The following is a 20,965-nucleotide window of genomic DNA, read 5'->3' on the forward strand; positions in this document are numbered from 1 at the left end:
ATTTTGGGGGTAATTAAACAGTTTGCAAAAGACCCCCAAACAAACAAACAAAACAAAGACGCAAACAAACAAAAATCACTCCCACAACAAAAACAAAAAAAAACAACCCAAACACACCCAAAAAAATTAAAAAAGGGGGCAGGGGGAGAGAATACATTGATTTAACTTTTACTTCCTGTTTTTTTTTTTTAACAAAACTGCCAGTTTTTGGACAAAGTATTAGATAATGTTGCTTAAATCTTTCATTTGCTTTCTTTGACATACTGTACCTATGCTTTCATTTCTGCACATTTCTAGATGTTGCACTTCTAGATAAAAATGGATAGCCCAGGGAAGTTTTGTATATGTTTCTTGCTCAAGTATCTAAAAGAATTATCATAAACCATGAGAGAATTTCCTGGTTCTTTAATGGCATTTCCTGACTACTGTTATGAATCAAAACTGATAAACAACTAATAAAAACTAGTAGGGCACACAAATTGTACCATGCATGCTCATTTTTTGAGGAAACTTAAACCTAAAAGACAAACCTGAGCAATGAATAATCCTACTTAAGTAGCAGACAGACAAAATGAAAAGTTTTGTCTTTGAATTTTTGAATTACCTGTAAATTTTTTGAATTACAGAACCATTAAAGAATATAATATGCAAAAAGTCTTTTGTCCCAGGTGCAGCACATAACTGAACCATATTCTGAATGTTACTAATGGAATGATGAAAGAAGAGGGCCTTGTCCACTACACAAGTCAAAATGATATGGAAATAACAATTTTATCTTTAAATTAGCAGCCTGCAATTTAAGACACTAAATCAGTTTTTTATTTCATGTTTCTTTCAATAAGCTTAATAGTAGTATCCAATGTATATCACAAAAAAATTCAAAATGTGTCCTATATGCAGGTTCTTGTCTTGGAAAAATTTTATGCATGTCATCACAGTCACTCTTAGAATGTCTAAAACTTTACTATGCTAACTTTATTACTACCTTGATCTTTCAATGTACTATGGTTGAAATTTAATACACTGCATAAAGTTCCACATCCTAAAGTTAATCAACTCTTGTATCTCATGCTCAATTCAAAGCTGTTTTGTGGACTACATGACTGATTTTTCATAATTCATTTAAGGAAACAGACTGACCAAACCAAATTCTTGACTAACAAAGATTATGATTTCAGGAACTGAAAGGGGTTTCACACATCTAAGCTTAGCATAGATTTTGCTACTGATTCACATACTTCCCTTGTCAAATTCAAGACTCATAAAACTTATCAGCACACAGCAAGAAATTGAGTCTTAATTTAGATCTACCTGCTTTCTATCTAGTAGTTTAACCTACTGAAATGCAAGCTTCCTAGATTGTCCCTCTTCGGTGTTTTGAACTTGTATTCTTATATTTGTTCATATTTTTCTGTTTAATGGATTTCATAAATGATAGGAGAAGACATGAGATACTTAGGGATGGTGTTCTTCATCAAAACAGTGAATTTTGGGTCCTCAATATCCTTAACACTAACTTGCTTTCATTTTAAAGGATAAGAAATATTCCCTTTCAAACCACATCAATTTCAATGAAAAAATACAAAAACAAATCAGGAGCTGTGTATGAAATTTTTAGCTAGTTTTAATTTCCTTACTGTGTCTGCTGAATTTTTACAGCCTAATGAAAAAATATGAAATGCAAGTAAAGGAAAAGAGGTGAACCAATTTCACCATTACTCCATGAACCAGAGAGATTTTGTTATGGTGACAGTATGATCATCAAATGAGAGAGTTGCTATCCACAAGTATGAAATACCTGTGTTATCCTATCACTTTGACAAATTCCATTTGTATTACATTCTCCTCAGGAATCAAAAAGAACAGTCTATAAAAAAATCAACCAAAAAACCCTCCAAACAAAACAACAAAAAAACCAAACCCTAAACCAAAGAGTTTATGGACCAGCTGCTTCTGTTTAAGCCCAACTGCTTTTGTATTGATGCAGCATAGCTCAGGCATGATGTCATCTGAAGGGCCAGCAGAATATACTCTGGTTGATCTTAAAAATATGTAGAGGAGCCTTTTCTCTCTGAATGTGCATAAGTTCAACTGGTGGAGAAGGCAGTTGCTCACATGCAGAAAATAGTAACGTAATCTAAATGACCATAGTGGATAGAGATGTGTGTAGGTTCTACTAAAGAAACAGACAATGATTTTCTTAATTCTTGATATTTACTTGTTCTCACTACAACATAGCGCCTAGTTTTAAAACTTAAAAATAGTAAAGAACAACCTTCTAATGCTTCTTGTTTGCTTTTGTATGACCCTATGAGGATGGAAATAATTCCAGTCCTTTATTACCTATCTCCATCTTTTCATTCAACCACCCATCCACCTTTGCCCTCCTTCCTAGTTCTATGGTTTCATAGGCATGCAATGGAGATATTTATATTGTATATAATTTTCTATATTTACTTCTTAATAGAAGATTTTCTTGTTTTAAATGTTACAGGAAGAAGAAAATAAATGTAATGAGGGCTGTAGCTTATAAACAGAAGTACAATACACATGTTCACAGGAATATAGAAAGTATAATGACATTTATTATCTAGGCAGTCACTTAAGAGGATGGCCCAATATATACTATTCTGAATGCCAAGGAACAATGAAAATCTTAAAGTGATAAATCTCTTTCAATGTCATGGGAACACAATTGTCACTTGTCATTACTGTGCATCTCTCTATTTCTTCATATAGCCTAAACTGCCTATTCTTCCATAATTCAACACATTTAATAATGCAGAAAATCAATTAATATTTACTGACCTGTCTCTGCTTCTCCGTGATGGGAACGCAGCGTTACAGCCAGCCACTGTGCAGACATGCATCTCTTTTAAATGAACATTTCGGTAGTGAAGCTTCACACTGTAGGAACTCTTGAAACTTTTCTTGCAAACATAGCAGATCTTGGGGTCTGGACTGGAGCACATTTCACCTTCTGGGGAGAACTTCTGAGGGCTGCTGTAGTTGAATGTAGAAGCAAAACTTTCATGAAGAGCAGCCATACTGGCACTGCCTCCATTGTACAGTCCATATTGGCTCATATAGAACATATCATATGTAGGGTCTGTATACTCTTCCTTCACCTTAATGACATCCTGGTTGGAAGAGTCATTGTGGTTTTCATCAGGTCGGTCACTGTGCATCATAGATTTTTCACCAGGTTCATGGAGGCGATCATCGCCTTCCAGGGATTCTTCACACAATTTGGGCTCTGATGACTCTGACTCATTTTCATAGTCTCTCTCATGCTCCTGGTCTTCTGATGTCATGCTGTCTGCCCTTCTTATGTCTGGTCTGGACATACATCTGCCTCTATCACTTTTGGAAAAGTCTTTAACAGACAGGCCTGGGCTCATTTCCTCCTGAGAATGGCAGTGATTGTCATGACCAATGTCATTCACCATTGTGCTCCTGTCATTCACCTCTTCGTCTTCATCATCAAACTCATCAGCAGTGTCAATAACTTCCTTTTCAATTTTTACTGGCATGCTTGACTTCCTTGGCTTCTTCTTGGGGGCAAGATCTGCATTGGGCTCCGGGGTGGGCATCAACACTGAAGGTACCGATGACTCTGAAGGAGGAGGGGGATGCTGCTCCATGCCACTCACAGCTGGTATTATGGGACTGGTTGGGAGTGAGGTTGGAGGACTCACCATCTCGCCAGGAGTAAGTAAATTTCTGTAAAACGGAGGAACAGGTTGGACAGTCTTTAAAGCCGGGAAGACCAGCTGACTGGGAAGAGGGTTCTGTAGTACTGGGTCTAGAGGGGGAGTGGTAAACCCCATCGGTGGACGCCCAGGGCTTGTTAAAGTTAGGTTGGACTTTGTACTTGCTATGACAGGAGTGGCGGCACCTGATGTAGCACGAATTAGATCTTTGTCACGGTTATTCCTTAGCATAGGCATGTGGAGGCGGGGATTTGGGTTAGCACTGTGGCGATTGCGGCTTCTGAGAGAGCTGAAGACCATATTGCAGCCTTCAATAGTGCATCGATGCTTGATTTTCAGGTGCACAGCATTGTAGTGGATTTTAAGAGTACCTTTGTCATAGAAAGTTTTGCCACATGCATTGCAAAACACTCTTCCTTTCCTGGAGGCTGACCCCATTCTCCTCATTCTGTGAATTCGGAATGAGCTTTTTGTATGCTCTGTTTTCGATAAATCATTGACTGGTGTAGGTGTTTGAACAGGAGAGACACAGGCTGGCTCAGTTTTGGGCTCCACATTTGTGATGCTGGTCAAAGCATTCCTGCTGGATGCTTGCTCATTCTTGAAAGGTGTAGGGGAAACTTCAGATTCACTGCTCTCATTATATTCATTTTGGGTTGTAAGGCTTGGTTCACGGAGCCTCATTGCTGGCTGTTCCAGCAGGAGGCCATTTGGAGGCAGCCCCAGAAGTGGAGCAGAGACTGGATTTATGTACTGGAATGGAAGCAGGAATGCAAGGCTGTTCGGGATGTTTTCAAAATGATGAATGCTGGAAGGGTTGCTATTCTCCAGGTGAGCAAGGAGACTTGGGCTCCTGGTGCGATTATTGCTTTCAATAAAAGTCCTTATATCTGAATCTGTCTTTGAAGATGGCACAGCCACAGCCTGCCCTTCTTTTTCTTGAATTGCCATCAGCTCCACAATAGATTTAGTTTCTCCAAATCTCAGGAACTGCTGAAGGGTAATGATCTCTTCTTCCCTGGACATGATGGCCCAGCGGTCCAGCACCTTGCCTGCAGCATCCTAGAGGCCATATCAAAGAAACAACAAAGACAAAACACAAAGAAAAGCTTATTGATTCTGCATAATTATTGAAGAAGGTGCTCTGCAGCCTGAACATGAAACACTAAGCTCAAAAAACAAGATGCAAACAGTGTTAATAGAACTTGACCAAACAACACAAACTTTCCATCCATGCAAATACTGTAATTAGAGTCACAGTTAAAAAAAACAGATTGAGTTTAACAGTGTCAGAGTACACAAAATGTAGACCCTGGGACTCTGTGATCTAAAATGCTTTCAGTACTTTTATTTTAAAAACAGTGATCTCTGCAGAATGCTACTGTTTAGAATAAATTAGTAAAACATGAACTGTTGTGCACACCACTCTAAAATACAGAAAATTGTACCTTAATCACTATTAAATGATAACACTATTAGAAAGAGCTAAATAAATACAATTGATAGATTTGCTCCTTAAATATGAGCAGATACAAGACTGAACCATTTCATAAGAAACTTTGATGCAAGGGAAAATGTCTTGGAAACAGCACTTAACACTTGCACCTTAATCCCTTTTTTCCTGGACTATTACTGGCAATTGATTGGTTGTAAACTTGCAACCTTGGTATGGTTTAGACTTGAAAAATTACTTTTTTTGTAGCCTTCTTATAAATGACAGTTAAAAATATGTAAAAAAGTAAGGATCTGATGGATGTAAATAGCATAAATGTGTAAAAATGTTGTCTCTTAACATTGCCTTCTGATAGCAAGGGAAAAATCCAGAGAGAATACACATCAGTAATCACAAGACTATCTGTTGTTAAATATACATTAAAAAGCATTTCACACTTTCATTTTTGCTAGTAAGCATGAGATTTGCCTGAAGGTAGGACTTAAAAATTCTGCAATGTAATGTCAGGCAATCCATTCAAGCAAGTATTGATAAAAACATATTAAAATACTTATATAATGAATATATCATTTTATTGGCATCTTTCCTTTTGGGCAAATGCTGGACATAAAATTAGCACAGTAACTATAACCAACAAGAAATGTGGAAGGCCATCAAACCAGAATTATTCCAATGCTTCCTCATGCATTAGACAGTTTGAAAACCTTACAAGACAGACCACCATACTGCCTCTGATCTTTTTACATCTTGAATCTCAGGTTCAGAACCTTACCTGAAGACTTTGGATTACACACTGCTGCAAAAATCATTAACTCTTGTTTGATTATGAAGTCTGAAATACCTTTCTTCCCCTCCAGACCCTTCACCCCCTGGATTTATTTTTTTATTTATTAAATTAATTAATTATTTTCAGTCTTCAGATGATTGATACTTCTCTTCCCTCACATTTCCTAGAGTACCAAAAATATAATTTTGCAATGTCAAATAATAAAGCATGTATTTAATTGATTAGAGTTGGTTTTATTATTTCAGTTTGAAAATGTTCAGCTCAGTTCACCTCTCTGGCTGAAGATTAATGCCATGTATGCTTCAGTACCTTAGAAACAACTACAAAATCTTTATAAATGCTTCACACATGAACTTTTACAATCAAACCCTGAAAGACAGTAAAACCCTCAACAGCAATTAACTTGCAAAATCTTACCCAGTCAACCCAGGTTTTGGGGAAAGCCCCAAAACCCATATATGTGTAGAAAATGTTCATTCTGTATTTATGGTGATGAATGAAACATCATGATGCAGATGCTGGTTTTGGTTTGCTGCATTAGTATGGAAATGTGTTCACCTTTGAACACCCCTAAGCACAGTGGACATGTCTGATTTCTATGTCCTTACAGTTCTTGATGTAGCAGTAGTTTACAGGCAGTCAGTACTATCTAACAGAAATCATCTGGAACATCAAATATCACCCCCAACAAGAAAAATAATGGAACAAAACCAAACCTAAATAAGGTGAGGGGTGGGAGGAAAAAACCACCAATGCCATAAAAAAAATTAAAGGACAGGTTCATATTTTAAAGATCCAAAATTATTTTTGGTTTTTTCCACCTAAATAACTTTAGCTACTTTCCCTGTGGTAAGATCTAAAGTTTCTTACATATAATTCAACAACTTCCAACCAACTATAGCAGCTCAACATATGGATAATTCCTATATGGAGCTTCAAAACCGATTTGAATCAGATTTTGATCTCTAGGCCTTCGCTGTTATATCTGACCTCATCTATCTGCACACATTTCCCATCCCAAATCACAAATATTAATTCCTTCTAACTGTAACTCCCATAGTTTAAAGATGGAAATAACATTGTCTAATTCACAGTGCTTACCTGCATTGAATTAGGATTCCTCTCTGCCACTGGCTGCAGGCTGCTTTGTAATGTACTACTGCCACATTTTATGTTGGTTTTGCTTTCATTTGTAAATCAAGCTTATATAACAGATATATGCTTTACAAAAACTGATATATAAGTAATTAAAAGTTAATCACAGCTAGCACAACAATAGCTCATGAGAATAGTAGGTAGAGATCCTGTAACGGACTCCCACATGTAAGGGGAAGGTGGTGTCACACAGTCCCTCCCTGATGGCAGCTCTCTGCCAGCTCTCTGCATACACAGAACAGGCAGGCAAGCCTATAAATGCAGGGGTTCCCTTCGTGCTTTCAGGGAATTACTCCACATCTTAACTGCGCAAAGCTGGCATTTAGCTACATGAGTTACCTCTTGATGAGACACCATCACCCTTTGTTTCACTTTGTTTAAGAATTTACACGGAGGAGCACTCGACCTTCAGCAGCTGCTAAGTCCCACTGATCAGACAAACTGGCAGTTAAGGATGTGACAGTCATGGGGTTACCCTTGCTGTCATAGAAAAAGTAGGGAACAATAAAGTTGGTCTTAAATACTCCTTGTCTACTCCTACTAGCTATATCAAGCTTTACCTTTTTAATTTTCAGCAAGAAGTTTTCTGGCCTTTTTTACCCAACAAAAACAGAGAGAAATATGCAGATGCCTGTATTTCATAAAACCCTCTCTGCTTATGGATACTGTCTAGCATATGCTTCAATATTTACACAGTGAAAACTTTCCATAAATCATTGTAAGCATGTATTATGCAAAACTAGATAAAGAGTGAATAGGAATGTCATTTTTTGATAAAACTTAAAATTAACAAAAAAAAAAAATCTAACCATTATCCCATTTGAATTTAGCTATAACTAGCTAGGGATCTTTCTGTATATGGTAATACTTGATTAGAGGTTCAAGTCCTTTCTTACATGTAATCGATTTCTTGTTTCTTACAATCTCTCATGCTAAATTTTCTCCCCGAAGCCATTAAAGCATATCAACATTTAAATACTTCATGACAAAGGGTTCCAATTTATATTACTTTTTTCAGCTCACAACTGATTAAGCCAAGCCTCCAGTGACAATGTGTACAAGGAACTCAGTGAGTACAGAGATATCACTGCATGCATGCAGCTCTAAGCCAGGCAGGAGACAAGTAAGCCAAATCTGTACAGCATACACTAATGTTCTTCCTACTTGTCCAAACAGCCTTGCTTTGATTTTTAATTTAATAAATTTGATTTTGTTTTATTTATTTACTTATTTATTTATTAAATTTTATTTTACTGTGTAGATCTCTTTCTCACAATTTCAGCTGGAGAAAATCTTTTGATCTTTAAACTATATTAAACTGACCTCCAAAGATCCAGGACATAACCCATAACCCTTTCTAACTATAACCACACACTCAAGCCTATTTGAATAAACAGATCCACATACACACATGCGACATTAGATCTGTAAAGTAATGCCATGGTTTATCACCCTGAACCTGCCTCCTGAAGTTTGGTGACCATATGTTAGGAAGAAAGGTGTGTGTCAGGATATGTTAGGGTACATTTTGTCTTAAACTTCTGTGTCTAGAAGAACACATGGTGCGATCAAGATGATTATCTTGAATGACACAAACTACAAGAGAGGATGGACACAAAGATCATTCTAATTTTTAGGAGCTTAACTGGGGAGGGTTGTCAAGGTGAGTCTTCATTTCCTGAAGGCCTTCAGCCTTTAAATCTCTCAACTGAGCTTTAAAACCTCCCAGTTTAAAAACTGCCTATTTAGAAAATAAGGGCAGTCTACACAAGCATACACCATAAACATACACTGTAAACTTGGAACTTCTATTATGAAATCAGTTGTTTTAAATTTAATTTTGTGTGAGAAGCTCCCATGACTGCATTACAGGCAGAAATCTTATATGTTTACACACAGAGAAACACATTGGTGTACATATACAACACTGACTTTTTGCAGTTCTGTGCTATCTTACTGATTCACTTAGAATAGGAAAAACCGATATATACACCTGACTGGATACACAGCAAGAGATGCCCATACAAGGCTGAGATTAATAGAAAGGTTAAAAAATAAATTGCTTCTAAAACTAGCTTTATGTTCTGGGAGACAGGGATTATTTTCAGGCACTACTGTGATAACTTCTGAGAACCACTCAAACTTGTTCAGAAAAAAGAAACAATTGCTAGGCTTCATATTTTAGTAAGTTTGCATATGCACTTAAACAGTGGATTTTGATGCACATCAGTGAAGTTTCCTTGTTACAAAATATTGCACAAATACATGTTTGATTAAATTATTAGGCCAGCTCAGGGTCTGAATAGCCTGAATTTTTCTTCTAAGGATCTGTGTATTTTCTAGCTGATCTCAAAGAAACATTTTGAATGCAGCTGTAACAGTTGAAAAGCAGACTGAAATATATTAATTTGGTCATACTATAATTGCACAGGATGGTTTTAATTAGTGTGTAGACCAAAAAAAAAATCCACATTTGTTTCCAATAAAGAAAAGCCTTCATAATTTCCATGATTTAGGGTTTGTTGTTTTTTGTTTGGCTGAATTTCCCAGAAGCATCTCTTTGCTTCACAATTAAATTTCAAGCTGCTACACTCTGGGTAGTCCTACTACTCCTGGAGTAAGAGTTACCAAAACTGTGCAGCACCACACCAACTCACATTAGTACAGATGGGACAGTAGGCAACATTTCTAACTAATTTTGGCTAACTCCCACTGATCTCAGTAGGACCAAAGTAAGCCCTCTATCTAGTTTTCCATGGAAATATACACTCACACAGGCAATCAGATGCTCTTTTTCTTGATAGGATTTTTTACCATGCTGAATCTCCCTCACCTTTGCTCCGGTAAACATGAAGAAAAGATGTGCATACTTGCTCACTGTGATTTCACATGTGCAACTAATATGAGATTTAACACACTGAGTCTGCAAAGAGGCATGGTTGAAATTTTTTCCCCTCAGCTGTCAGTTTTCATCCACCTCCCACCAGCCTCCCTTCACCAACAGGAACCGTATGAAAAAATGAATGTTTAAGTGTCAGCAGCCCTTTCCTTGAGTTATACTGCTGCAGCAGGAATAAACAGTGCAGCACTACTGAGTTCTTAGTCAATAATGGAAATCTTTATCTTTTGACTTCACTGCAGCCTCCATTTTGCACAAACTGATAGATATTCTTCCCTTCTGGCACCCCCTTTCTCTTACCACTTTTTGCTTTGCCCCAAAGACACAGGGTAAGCATAAGGATATCTCCTGCATGCTACAGGAGAAGAGAAGGTGTCTGTCCCTCCCCAAAGTTTCACTGAGAATGACAGTGGCAGTGTATGTTCAAATGAAGAGTAGCATGAAGGAGACTTTATTTACTTACATACATACATATACATACATACACACACATATATATACACACCATATATGCTTACTTTGCTGTCAGGTTTGTAACAGTACTTGCCCTGGTTCCTCTTTCTTGGCCACATCTCTTTATGCATTCAGCAGCAAAACATTTTGTGTTTTCACCGAAAGGACCCCCAAAGACCTTTGCAAACTTTATGAACTGATATTGTAGACACTGGGGCAAATCTGGCTGCACTTTAGATCAAGAATAATTGCACCATAAACCTGGAGTACTTCCACAGACCATGCTGGAAAGTAATTTTGACCTAACTTAGCCCTGAAACAGTATGTGGAGCCAAATCTGTGTGAATATATAATGGGGGCGTACCACCATGGTGGAGAACAGCAGCTGTGTAACAACGCACAGGAGCGCTGCTCAATGGTTTTGGAGTGAAAGTGAGGAACACCATGTCCTGCTGAAACTGCAGATGAAACATAAGGCAGTGGAATGCAATAACTGCAGCGGAAACCTGGCCAGGACACCGCCGTTAACCACCCACACTCTCACTTAATGGCCTTCAGGGTCTTTACTGACCAAAAGTATGCAGGTCTTCTGTTTCATATCTTATCCCAAAGATGTATGCCAGCAGTGCAGATCCCTCCCTGCACAAGCAACCTGCTGGGGTGCTGGTTCTGGACTAAGCTGCCTGGAATGGTATGAAAACACCAGATCCTGAATACATGATTCCTTTTGGGGACTGAACTTACTCACTGTGTACCCCAATCACAGGATGCCTTTTCATTTTTGGGTTCATCAACCTTAAAATGCCTTTGAAATCATTGCCCTGAAAGAGGATGAGACTCTCATTTGCCAGCTGTAAAGTAGCCACATGGATTGGGGGTAATGTCTCTTACTGATTCCAGAAAAACCCAGTAATTTGAACTCTTTCCCCTCTTCATTCACCTCTGCAACTCCAGTGAAACTATTAGGATGCAAGGACACAAGTTTTAAATGCTTTCTCTGATTTTTAAAACACATTGTTTGACTTGTGATAAAATATTCTCTTTGTTATGGATGATTATGGACCAGATAATATGTATAAATGTATAATTCACAAGACAGTGAGTATTTTCCTGAGTAACACTGCGCAGTGTTACTCAGGAAAAAACAGTGTTTCTATTTTTAAAATTATAATAGATCACTGTGGGGCTACAAGGTACTTAATCACAACAACTTGAGCTTTATTTAATCATAGCAAATACATCAAGTCTCTTTATATTTGGGTGCCAGACAACTTTTTTTCACAGCAGGTGTCTCTCCATGCGTAGAGGAAAAAAAATCTAAGCACAACCAGAGTCTGATACTCTTCTTGCATTTACTAGTTTTCACAGTGGTATAACTGCTCTGGTTTAACCCCAGCTGCCCCACACAGCACCACACAGCTGCTCACTCACTATTCCCTCTGTGAGTGAATAAAATAAAATATATTAATATTATTGGAAATGAAAAGGAAAGAGGAATAAAACCCAAGAGAAAGAAGTGATCCACAATAAAATTTCTCCCTGCCTGCTGCCTGATACCCAGACTGTCCCCAGGCAGGGACTGGCCCCTCCCAGCCAACTCCCCCAGTTTATATATTGGGCATGATGTTCAAGGGTGTGGAATGTAACTTTGGCCAGTTCAGGCCACCTGTCCTGGCCAAGCTCCCTCACAGCTTCTTGGGCACCTGGTTGCTGGCAGTGCATTGAGAAAGCTTTTGGATTAGGGTAAGCACTACTTAGCAACAAATAGAAATCGCTGTTGTTCAAAAGATTCTCCTCCTAAATCCAAAAAAGTGCACTGCACCAGTACTAAGACTGTTAACTCTATCCCAGCCAAAGCCAGGACAAGGTATTGTGATGTCAACAACATTTGCTTTGATTTACAGTTGTTGTGTTGATGGCAAGTGTTAAAAGGCAGAAGATCCCACTATGTGATGGCAGAAGAACTCCTGTTAGCATGGATCTAAATTGACACTTTGAGCTTTAAGAAGATCCAAAGCAATTTTTTAGCAGTTCTCCTAATCTCATTTATTTTGAAGTACCAGGGACATTTCCCAAGTATTTTGTCCTTCTAACCCCAAGAACTGCACAAATTTTCAAATGCCAACATTTATTCCCTTTACCATCTGTTCTGGTTGTGTTGTCCAAAAGACTTTTGCAAAGGGGAAACTAATGTGAGGTGAATATATATAGTTTACAGAATCTGCTCAAAATATTAAAATATTTTTAATGCACTCTAAGGGTAAGCATTTGTTTTCAACATTCCTGAATTATTGAGTTGTTTATTCAAATTTCTTAAATGGCTTTGGAGTCCATAACTTTAGACCCAAATTACAGAGAGTATTTTGATGCCTTTGCTTCTCTACAACCTGCTAGAGTGGAAAATTCATTGAAGTATCTGAAGAAGCTTTGCCACTAATTTGTGGCAAGTAACAGCATGTTTGTCCTTAGGCCAACATGGCTACCAGAGGTAATTAAATCACCGAGCGCATGGTGTATGTGTGTAAAATTTAGAGTGCATGAGGTGCCACAGGCACTTTTCAGATACCATGTAAACAGAGACATGAACATGGCAAGCCACTGAAATAATTTCAGCTACAAAATAATTTTAGAACACAATTTTGCATGTAAATGCATTGGAAATAATCATCATTCATATAACAATAGCATATGTAATAATGATTGATTTTAATTCTCACTTTCCACAATTTTTGCATATATATTTGCCCATTTTGGTACGGTACATAAAAAATTTTGCCTTGATACTATCAGTCACCAAAAATCACTTGTGTTTTTACTTTTTGCAAAACTCATTGAGAAGTAAAATTATATTTTCTCTGGTTTTCTGTGCTCTGGCAGTGTTTCAGTAAGTGTACAAAGCATTCTCCTAGCCTCAGTTTCACTAACACTGAAAGAATGGCACATAATTTTTATGAGAAACAGGAAATATTCACAAAGAGCACTCATAAGGTATTGTATTTGCAATACACACAGCCACAAGAGACACCCAGCCTCTTTTCAGCTGAGACTTTTCCCAATGAGCTATGTGATAATATAAACAAATCGTGTCTGATATCTTTGCTCTACTAACATGGACTGCACCAAATGCACGGCAAGATATCTAACCAGTCAAGTCAAATCAAATTATCAGTCGGTCCTTTCCTCACTTTAAATCTAAACTGACTAAAGCCAAAACCCTAACTGGAAAACATAACCAAGAAAGTTGAATCTTTCTGGGCTTCTCAGTAAAACTTCCAGCTAAGTCAGGAAGAAATTTGCCTAACCAGGAGCATCGCAAGGAATTGAGAAGTTGTCCAAGGCCATAAACACTGGAATGAAAGTGCCAATGAGTTATACTCATAAATTGGATTTCATTACATGCTTGGTTTTCTGATTGAACCCAAATTGTGTCTCAATAAGGGGATTCAGCTGTACTATATTCAGGATATATGAATGGCAGCAGAATCAGGAGATTGATTTCCATCTTTACTATTCATTAGGGGACTATGCATTATTACTTGCAATATATACTACAAGATCTTAATGAGGCTTTTTTTCTTTTATTGCTTACCGAAAAAATTTACCCCAATAAAACACAGGTATGTCATAGGTGACAATGTGATGCAAAAGGGAGGCAGCAGGGTGCAAAGTGACAACAAAACGGCAAAGGTCACTGGAATATAAAAGGGCATGAAGCGAACTATCAGTTTGAACCTATTAGAGGCAGTGAAATGCAAGAGAAAGTGGGGAAATTATATTACAGTGTACAAAGTAATAATAACTGTGCCTTCATGTCTTAATACCCTCTTGTCCCAGCAGTCCTGACTTTCTAGGCAGCCCACTTCTCCACATTAACAGTAGTCATTTGGAGAGCAGCAAACGTGCCATTAGAAGCACTTTTACAAGTGTATATTCATCCACCAATTAGCTTAATGTGGCTGCTTTCTGCATATTTTCTATCCAGGCTTGCACAAATCTTATTAATATTTCCCCCTAGCGCTTTGACAGATTACCTTGTCATTATGCATCCTGGAGCCTTTTAAACAATATGGGTAAACTACTGTTTGCGAGGTTAATGACAATTATCCCCTAATTACTGCATAAGTCACTCAGTCCACTTTATCTCATAGGCAGGGTTCTGCTCTGTGTATCTGCCATTGTGTCACTGTAAATGAATCTTGTATAGCTATGTTTATCTGTCGTTGCCTTGTAAATTACACTGACAGAAGAATGAACAAATTACTGTGTATCATCACTTAAATACAGCTTCTGATAAAAAAAATGTCCCCCAAGCATAGCACTTGAATTTCACCCTGATCACAATTAGCAAACACATATTGAATGTTTTGGGAGATATATTAAGACATGGATGGGACACTGTGGTGGAAGGTTCTGAAGTGCTAAGTCTAAGAGCACTAAAACAGAAGAACTATGGAAAGCTACACTAGTAGTAATTTGATGATTATCTCCTGAGAACTCTTCTGTTAATTTAACAGTTGATAGATGAGCCCGTGATGTTTCTCAAACAATCTCATATTTAGGGCTGTGCTGAATTACACAGTTTCTATTTATATTGTTTCTGACCACAGCCACATGGGATACTTTTTTAGCTGAAAAATCCAAATAAATTTGGAAGAGAAGTAGCATTCATAAAACCACAAACAATGCTAATTTAATGCATGCATTTCAGAACAATATCTGCATCAGGAAAGGAACGGAGAATTGGCAAATACCAGCTTCCTTGTATATTCCATTTGTCTGAGGCAACTTCGATGACACAGTTAAGAGTACTCTACTAGTAGAACATTGCTGTGATAGGTATGTTCCTCTTTGAGAAAGAAGGTTGAACTTGATATTGTGCTTGATCCCTTCTCTAATCAAAGACATCTCAATGTCTTCAACCAGAAGTGCCTACATAGTGAGTGCTCAGAGACAAAATTAGCCTATGGTAAAGAACATTAAAACAGCAGCTACTTTTAAAAATAATGCCTCTTCCTATATTGGTCTTGGGAGGGTACCCTATTCATAGTCTTAGGAAACACAGTCCTTTGCAAACCATACAACAAAGACAGGGCAGTTCCACTCTGTTTTGGGAAGGTCCCTCCTTGAGTCAGAGAAAGCCTTTTAGTACTGGCTTGTATTGCTAGCAAACATGGTAATTGCACAGTGTTAGTAATGAGATTACACATTATACATTTTATCATATTTGGGGATACCATTTATGCACTTATACAACACATCCACAAATATAATGCTACAATATTTGAAATTTATATGAGATTTTGCCTTATATTTTGTATAGCTCCTCCTGTAGTAAACCTTGTCATTCTACACATGTACTAAAATATGCCCAGCACTAGCTCCTGACCAATGTGGTACAAAAAAAAAAATCTGAAGCAAGGAAGACAACATGGAAATTGGAGCAGAATTATGATTCCTGAATGGTAGCAATATAAGATAGTTTAAGCCACTGTAGAAGAAAAAGAAAATGTCAGAACTCTCCAAATATGGTGATTATTTACTGCAATTCAGGAGGTTATACCAACACTGAAAACCCTTTTATCAATGTAAAGTGTAAATTTCTTTTGTTGTATTACGATAGTGTCACATCCAGAAAGAATGGGCAGACTGAAATGTAGCAAAATTACTGATATTACAGGAAATCACTGCGGTTTGAATGGAACAGAGATGAGGGCGGCACCTTTGACCATGCTCTCAATATAACTTGGAAGAAAAAGCTGTAGTGAAATGGTAAGAAAATGTAACAGCCATCACTGCCAGGGACAACTGAAAGGACTGATCAATTTTGAGTAAGCACTACCTCAAGGGTTTTGGTCCCACTAGGATTGATCTTTGTGTCTGTCCTGTGCTCAGTCAATGCAACTTTCAGCAGGGTATCCACTGCAAAAATAAATAAAAGTGCTGTAGTAACCCTTCACCCTCCCTCTAAGTATATTATTTTCTCTCTATGCTGAAGAAAAAAACCCCAAAAAATTATGTGGTAGATGTTGAAGTGCAACACATGGTTTAAAAAACTTAAGGACACAGAATGCTGTTACTTCCATGTACAATCTTATTTGGAAAAAAAAAAGTTTCTAAATTATCTATATTTCTCTTTGAATTTTAAGCTGCTTTGACCTCTGACTTTTGCAAATAGCAGAGAAACTGTCAAAAGCATTACTGAAAATCAAAAACATATCAGTTGTTTTTTCTTGGTCATCTAGGTGGGTTACCTTGTCATAAAATGAACCTAATGACACATATTGACAGTGTGGATTGAATGGAAGAAAAAGCAAGAGAATGCTAAGTGTTGGAAATAAACAAGCACCATTTGCAGGCCTAACCCCGTATACATGTAAAACTTCTTTTTTCAAAACATGGTGGAAATTCTGACTGGGTAAATTCTTTCAATTTGAGCCATGCTGAGGCCTCTGCCATCCCTCTCATTCTTCCATTTAAAGAGCCTGATATATGATGGACATGAGCACAGAAGAGAACTTAACTCTTGTGCAAAAAATGTTTGTTTTGTTTTTTTTTTTAATGAGTTTACAGCTTCAGATCTACTATTTTGAACTATGTGTGCAAATGACTGAAATTCATGGAAATTCAAAGTGAGCAATCAAACCATACCTAGTCTTAGGAGGGTTTAAAGAAGGATCTAAAACATAAAACAGAAATCTCATCATCTATATCACATGAAAAGAAAACCAGTATTTTTACGTTTTTAATGCCTTGTCATACAGTAATCTCAGAGAAAAAGGTGGAGGTGGGTATCCTCAAGGAAACTGAAGCTCAATTGCTGGACTCACCAGCCACTTCTTGTGTATTCTGGACAAATCATGGTCTTTCCATATCTCAGATCCTTGTTTTTAAGATGGAAATAGAAAACATTTCCCCTTACTTTATGATTGTAAAGAAAATATGCCACAGACCTGTGAAGACATGCCTTTGAAAGACTGAAGTCTATGGAGCATTACTCTATGACTCTATATGTAAGACAGAATTTTGTCCTTTCTCACCAACCTGATTTCCTTTTATGTGAGGTGACATAACTAGTGGCTGAGGGGAAGGCTGTGGATGTTGTCTATTTGGACTTCAGCAAGGCCTTTGACACTGTCTCCCACAGCACTCTCCTGGAAAAGCTGGCAGCCCATGGCTTGGACAGGAGCACCCTTCACTGGGTGGCCGGGCCCAGAGAGTGGAGGGGAACGGTGCTGCATCCAGCTGGTGGTGGATTAGCTCATTGGTGGTGTCCCCCAGGGATCAGTGTTGGGACCAGTCCCATTAAATATATGATTGTCTGTATGGGGAGATCAAGTGTGCCCACAGTAAATTCACAGGCAACACCAAGCTGGGTAGGGGTTGGTGTTCTGCTGGAGGGCAGGGAGACTCTGACAATCAGTGACAGGACAAAAGGTCATATCCTCAAGCTGTGCCAGGGAAGGTTCAGGTGGACAACAGGAGAAGAGGTGGAAGAAGTGTCAGGCATTAGAATGGCCAGAAAAGTGGTAGAGTCACCATCCCTGGAAGTGTTCAAGATATCCATTTATAAATGGATCTGGCATTTGATGTGATGTTAACAAAGTGGTGATGAGTCAAAGGCTGGACTTGATGATCTCAGAGGCTTTTCCTAACCTAACTGATTCTTTGATTTTGTGATTCGAGGTATCCTCAATAAAATTCTATATTGTGAACTTGACCTGCCTCTATGAGTATTCAAAAAACTCTGCCTGAAATCAAGGTTATAAGCAAACTAAGCTACAGAAGAATTGAAGAGAAATGAAGACATAGAAAATGTTACTAGACAATTTCAGTAACATTCACACTCCTTTTTTCAGTGGAGGATGAGGACATGGCTGTAAGGATTCACTTCTATGATAGGTAAGCTTGCATCAGCCAGTGAACACCTTTTCTAATTCATCCTCTCAGAGAACAACCTTTATTACACTTTGTTGCAATTGTTTCATTCATGCCTATTGTGTTCAAGGCTTCCCAAGTGAAATAATTCTCAAATAAAAATAGCCTCTTCCCCAAATGGACATCAATGAACTGTCATTAGAGCATGCCTAGCACAACAAATTCTAAAGGAAATAACAGTGCTCATACTTACAAGTTTCTTTTGATAACTTCACAAGCTGCCCTCTTACCCCAGGGGCCAGACTCTGCCTAATGCAGAAGATACTCCCCTGAACAAAAATATTTGTTGCAAAGCAAATAAAATGAATTATTTTCATTAAAAAAGAGAAGTAGGATACCTTGGCAAAATGCAAGCAGAAAGTTAATTTTAATGTCTTTGGCACATCTACAGCTCTTAGAAATGGCATCCAAAGTCAGTCCAAGTGTGGTTGATAAAGCAGGCTTAGACTTGCCTTTCAACTTCCACTTTTTAATAATAAAAAAATCAATATATGGAGGACTACAAGTCTCTTGGTTTTGATTTTTTATATCAAAACCAAAAGATGACAAGGTTATGGTGGTATATGAAGTTCAGGCCACAGCCATGATGATGCAAATATTTTATATCCCATTTATTTACTGCATTTTACAGCAAGACTGAAATAAATTATAAAATAAAATTTAAAATAAAATTAATTTTCTCCTACACACACACACACCCACCCACATATATATATATATATATATATATATATATACATATATATATATATATAAATAAAACACAATCCTGACTATGCATTCTGAAACCTAGAAAATTAACAGATTGCACTTCAGATCTGAAATGTCCATTTTAAAATAAAACAAGGAATAGTCTGGATAGCAACATGCCAACCACTGTAAGCACTTACATGGAGTCAAATGCATTGTAAATTACACTACAGAGTGAAGAGAAAGTATCATGGTGTACAGAAGAACCAAAGAAATAGCTCAGCAATCACAGTCTCCCTCAGCTGTTCCTAAGTGATGACAAAGTTTGAAAAGAAATTGTTTAAACAGTTTTGTGAGAGATGTAAGATTCTCTATTTCATTGTTTTCAGGCAGACCAACTGAGCTTGGCTCAAGCATGACAATAACACAGAAGATTCTGTATATTCAGTCCATATTCCTGCAATCTTTAAAAGAGGGAAATGGAAACTGAAGACTACAAGCCAATGTCAATTTTGCCCACATAGGACAATAATATCAGACATCTATAGGGATTTGCAAAACTCACAATAAACAGTTATAATTTATAAGCATTTAAAAGCATACCTGTATGTCTTGCACTCCTCTCAGCACTACATAATTGCTGCCAAGTCATTAGAAATGCAACATAGTATTGTTATGTGATCAACTCCCAGAATTTTTTTCTTAATTTTTTTTCTTAAGTGAACTACAGTAATTAATTCAATTTGGTGGAGCTAAACAAGCAAGGTTACCTATAACATGGTTGTCTCAAACCACATGAGTTTTAAGGAGGGGACTACCCCTTCAAAAGTCCATTAATCAAATCAAATTACTAGGCAGGATTCACCATAGGCACATCACAGCAGTGTGAGCATGTTTAGACAATTACATTGTGGTACACTCATAGCAGCAAGGACATAGCCAACAGCAGCAGCAGTAGGCCAGAACATGCAGAAATGCAGTGGCTTACACTTGTCCTTTCACTGATCTGAGGAAGTGAAAAGCACTGAATTTACACAAAAAGGCACTATTGGTTCTGCATGACATATGAACAACCTTTAAACACAAGATGTTGTCAAATCAAGTTAAAGCCATTTTTCCTTAAGTGCAGTCGTCAAAAATAACTTAGACAGACATAAGCAGACCTAGAATTAAGCTGTGTTTTTATAGAAACAGGACAGGTGAGGTTTGGAAAAAAGAAGTAAAAAGCTGTGTGTGAGAATTTGGAGAGAGGATAAAGCAATAGCAAACCCCCTTTGCAATCAGGGTTTTTTTCCTGTTTTGCAACCAGAGCAGCAAGCACTGTGGCTGAAGAGCATCCATCTATAGTATAACTATCCATAAGTGAACACAGACTGGGCTGATGCCAAAACAGTAAAAGCAGCACTCACTTTTTATTTTTTAAGCACTTTGTATTGTACAGAGCCCTTTAGGAAGATTGATCTCCATAAAGCCTCATTTCCATCTCAAGATACTGATGATGCCATAACCACAAGAGTTTCTCTGCTCAAAATCCTGCAATGGAATTTCAGACTCACCACAAGAAGCCCACGTATTAGCCAGGGCGTAAGGAATACAGGCATGTACTGCAAGACATAGTGTTAGGTCAGCCACAGAATTGAAGAGCAATAAACTTAGACAACAAAGTGTCTAGCTTTAAAGTAATTGCACATATATGCATATACACACATTTCACACATTTTGCCTACATTTTCTAGACAACGCTACCTATTATTTGAAGTTTTTTGATCATCACATCATCTTCACTGTCCAAGTTAAGCTGTCTAGTTGAAGAATGTGAGGCAGAATTCCCTGAAAGAATTGTAATTTTTTCTTCGACTTTATTATGTATGGATGTCTTG

General features: G+C 37.6%; 1 protein-coding gene across 2 annotated transcripts in view; it reads right to left on the reverse strand.

Annotated features, from left to right (window-relative positions):
- BNC2 (basonuclin 2) overlaps nucleotides 1-20,965 on the reverse strand; it is a 230,050-nt gene that overhangs the window by 18,629 nt on the left and 190,456 nt on the right. For both annotated transcript variants that reach the window (XM_036403395.2, XM_036403396.1), the window contains one exon: nucleotides 2,809-4,775. In XM_036403395.2, the coding sequence (XP_036259288.2) occupies nucleotides 2,809-4,775 (1,967 nt within the window). The remainder of the gene's footprint in view (nucleotides 1-2,808; nucleotides 4,776-20,965) is intronic.

The sequence above is a fragment of the Molothrus ater genome, chromosome Z (assembly GCF_012460135.2).
Source record: "Molothrus ater isolate BHLD 08-10-18 breed brown headed cowbird chromosome Z, BPBGC_Mater_1.1, whole genome shotgun sequence".
In the NCBI taxonomy this organism is placed as follows: Eukaryota; Metazoa; Chordata; class Aves; order Passeriformes; family Icteridae; genus Molothrus; species Molothrus ater.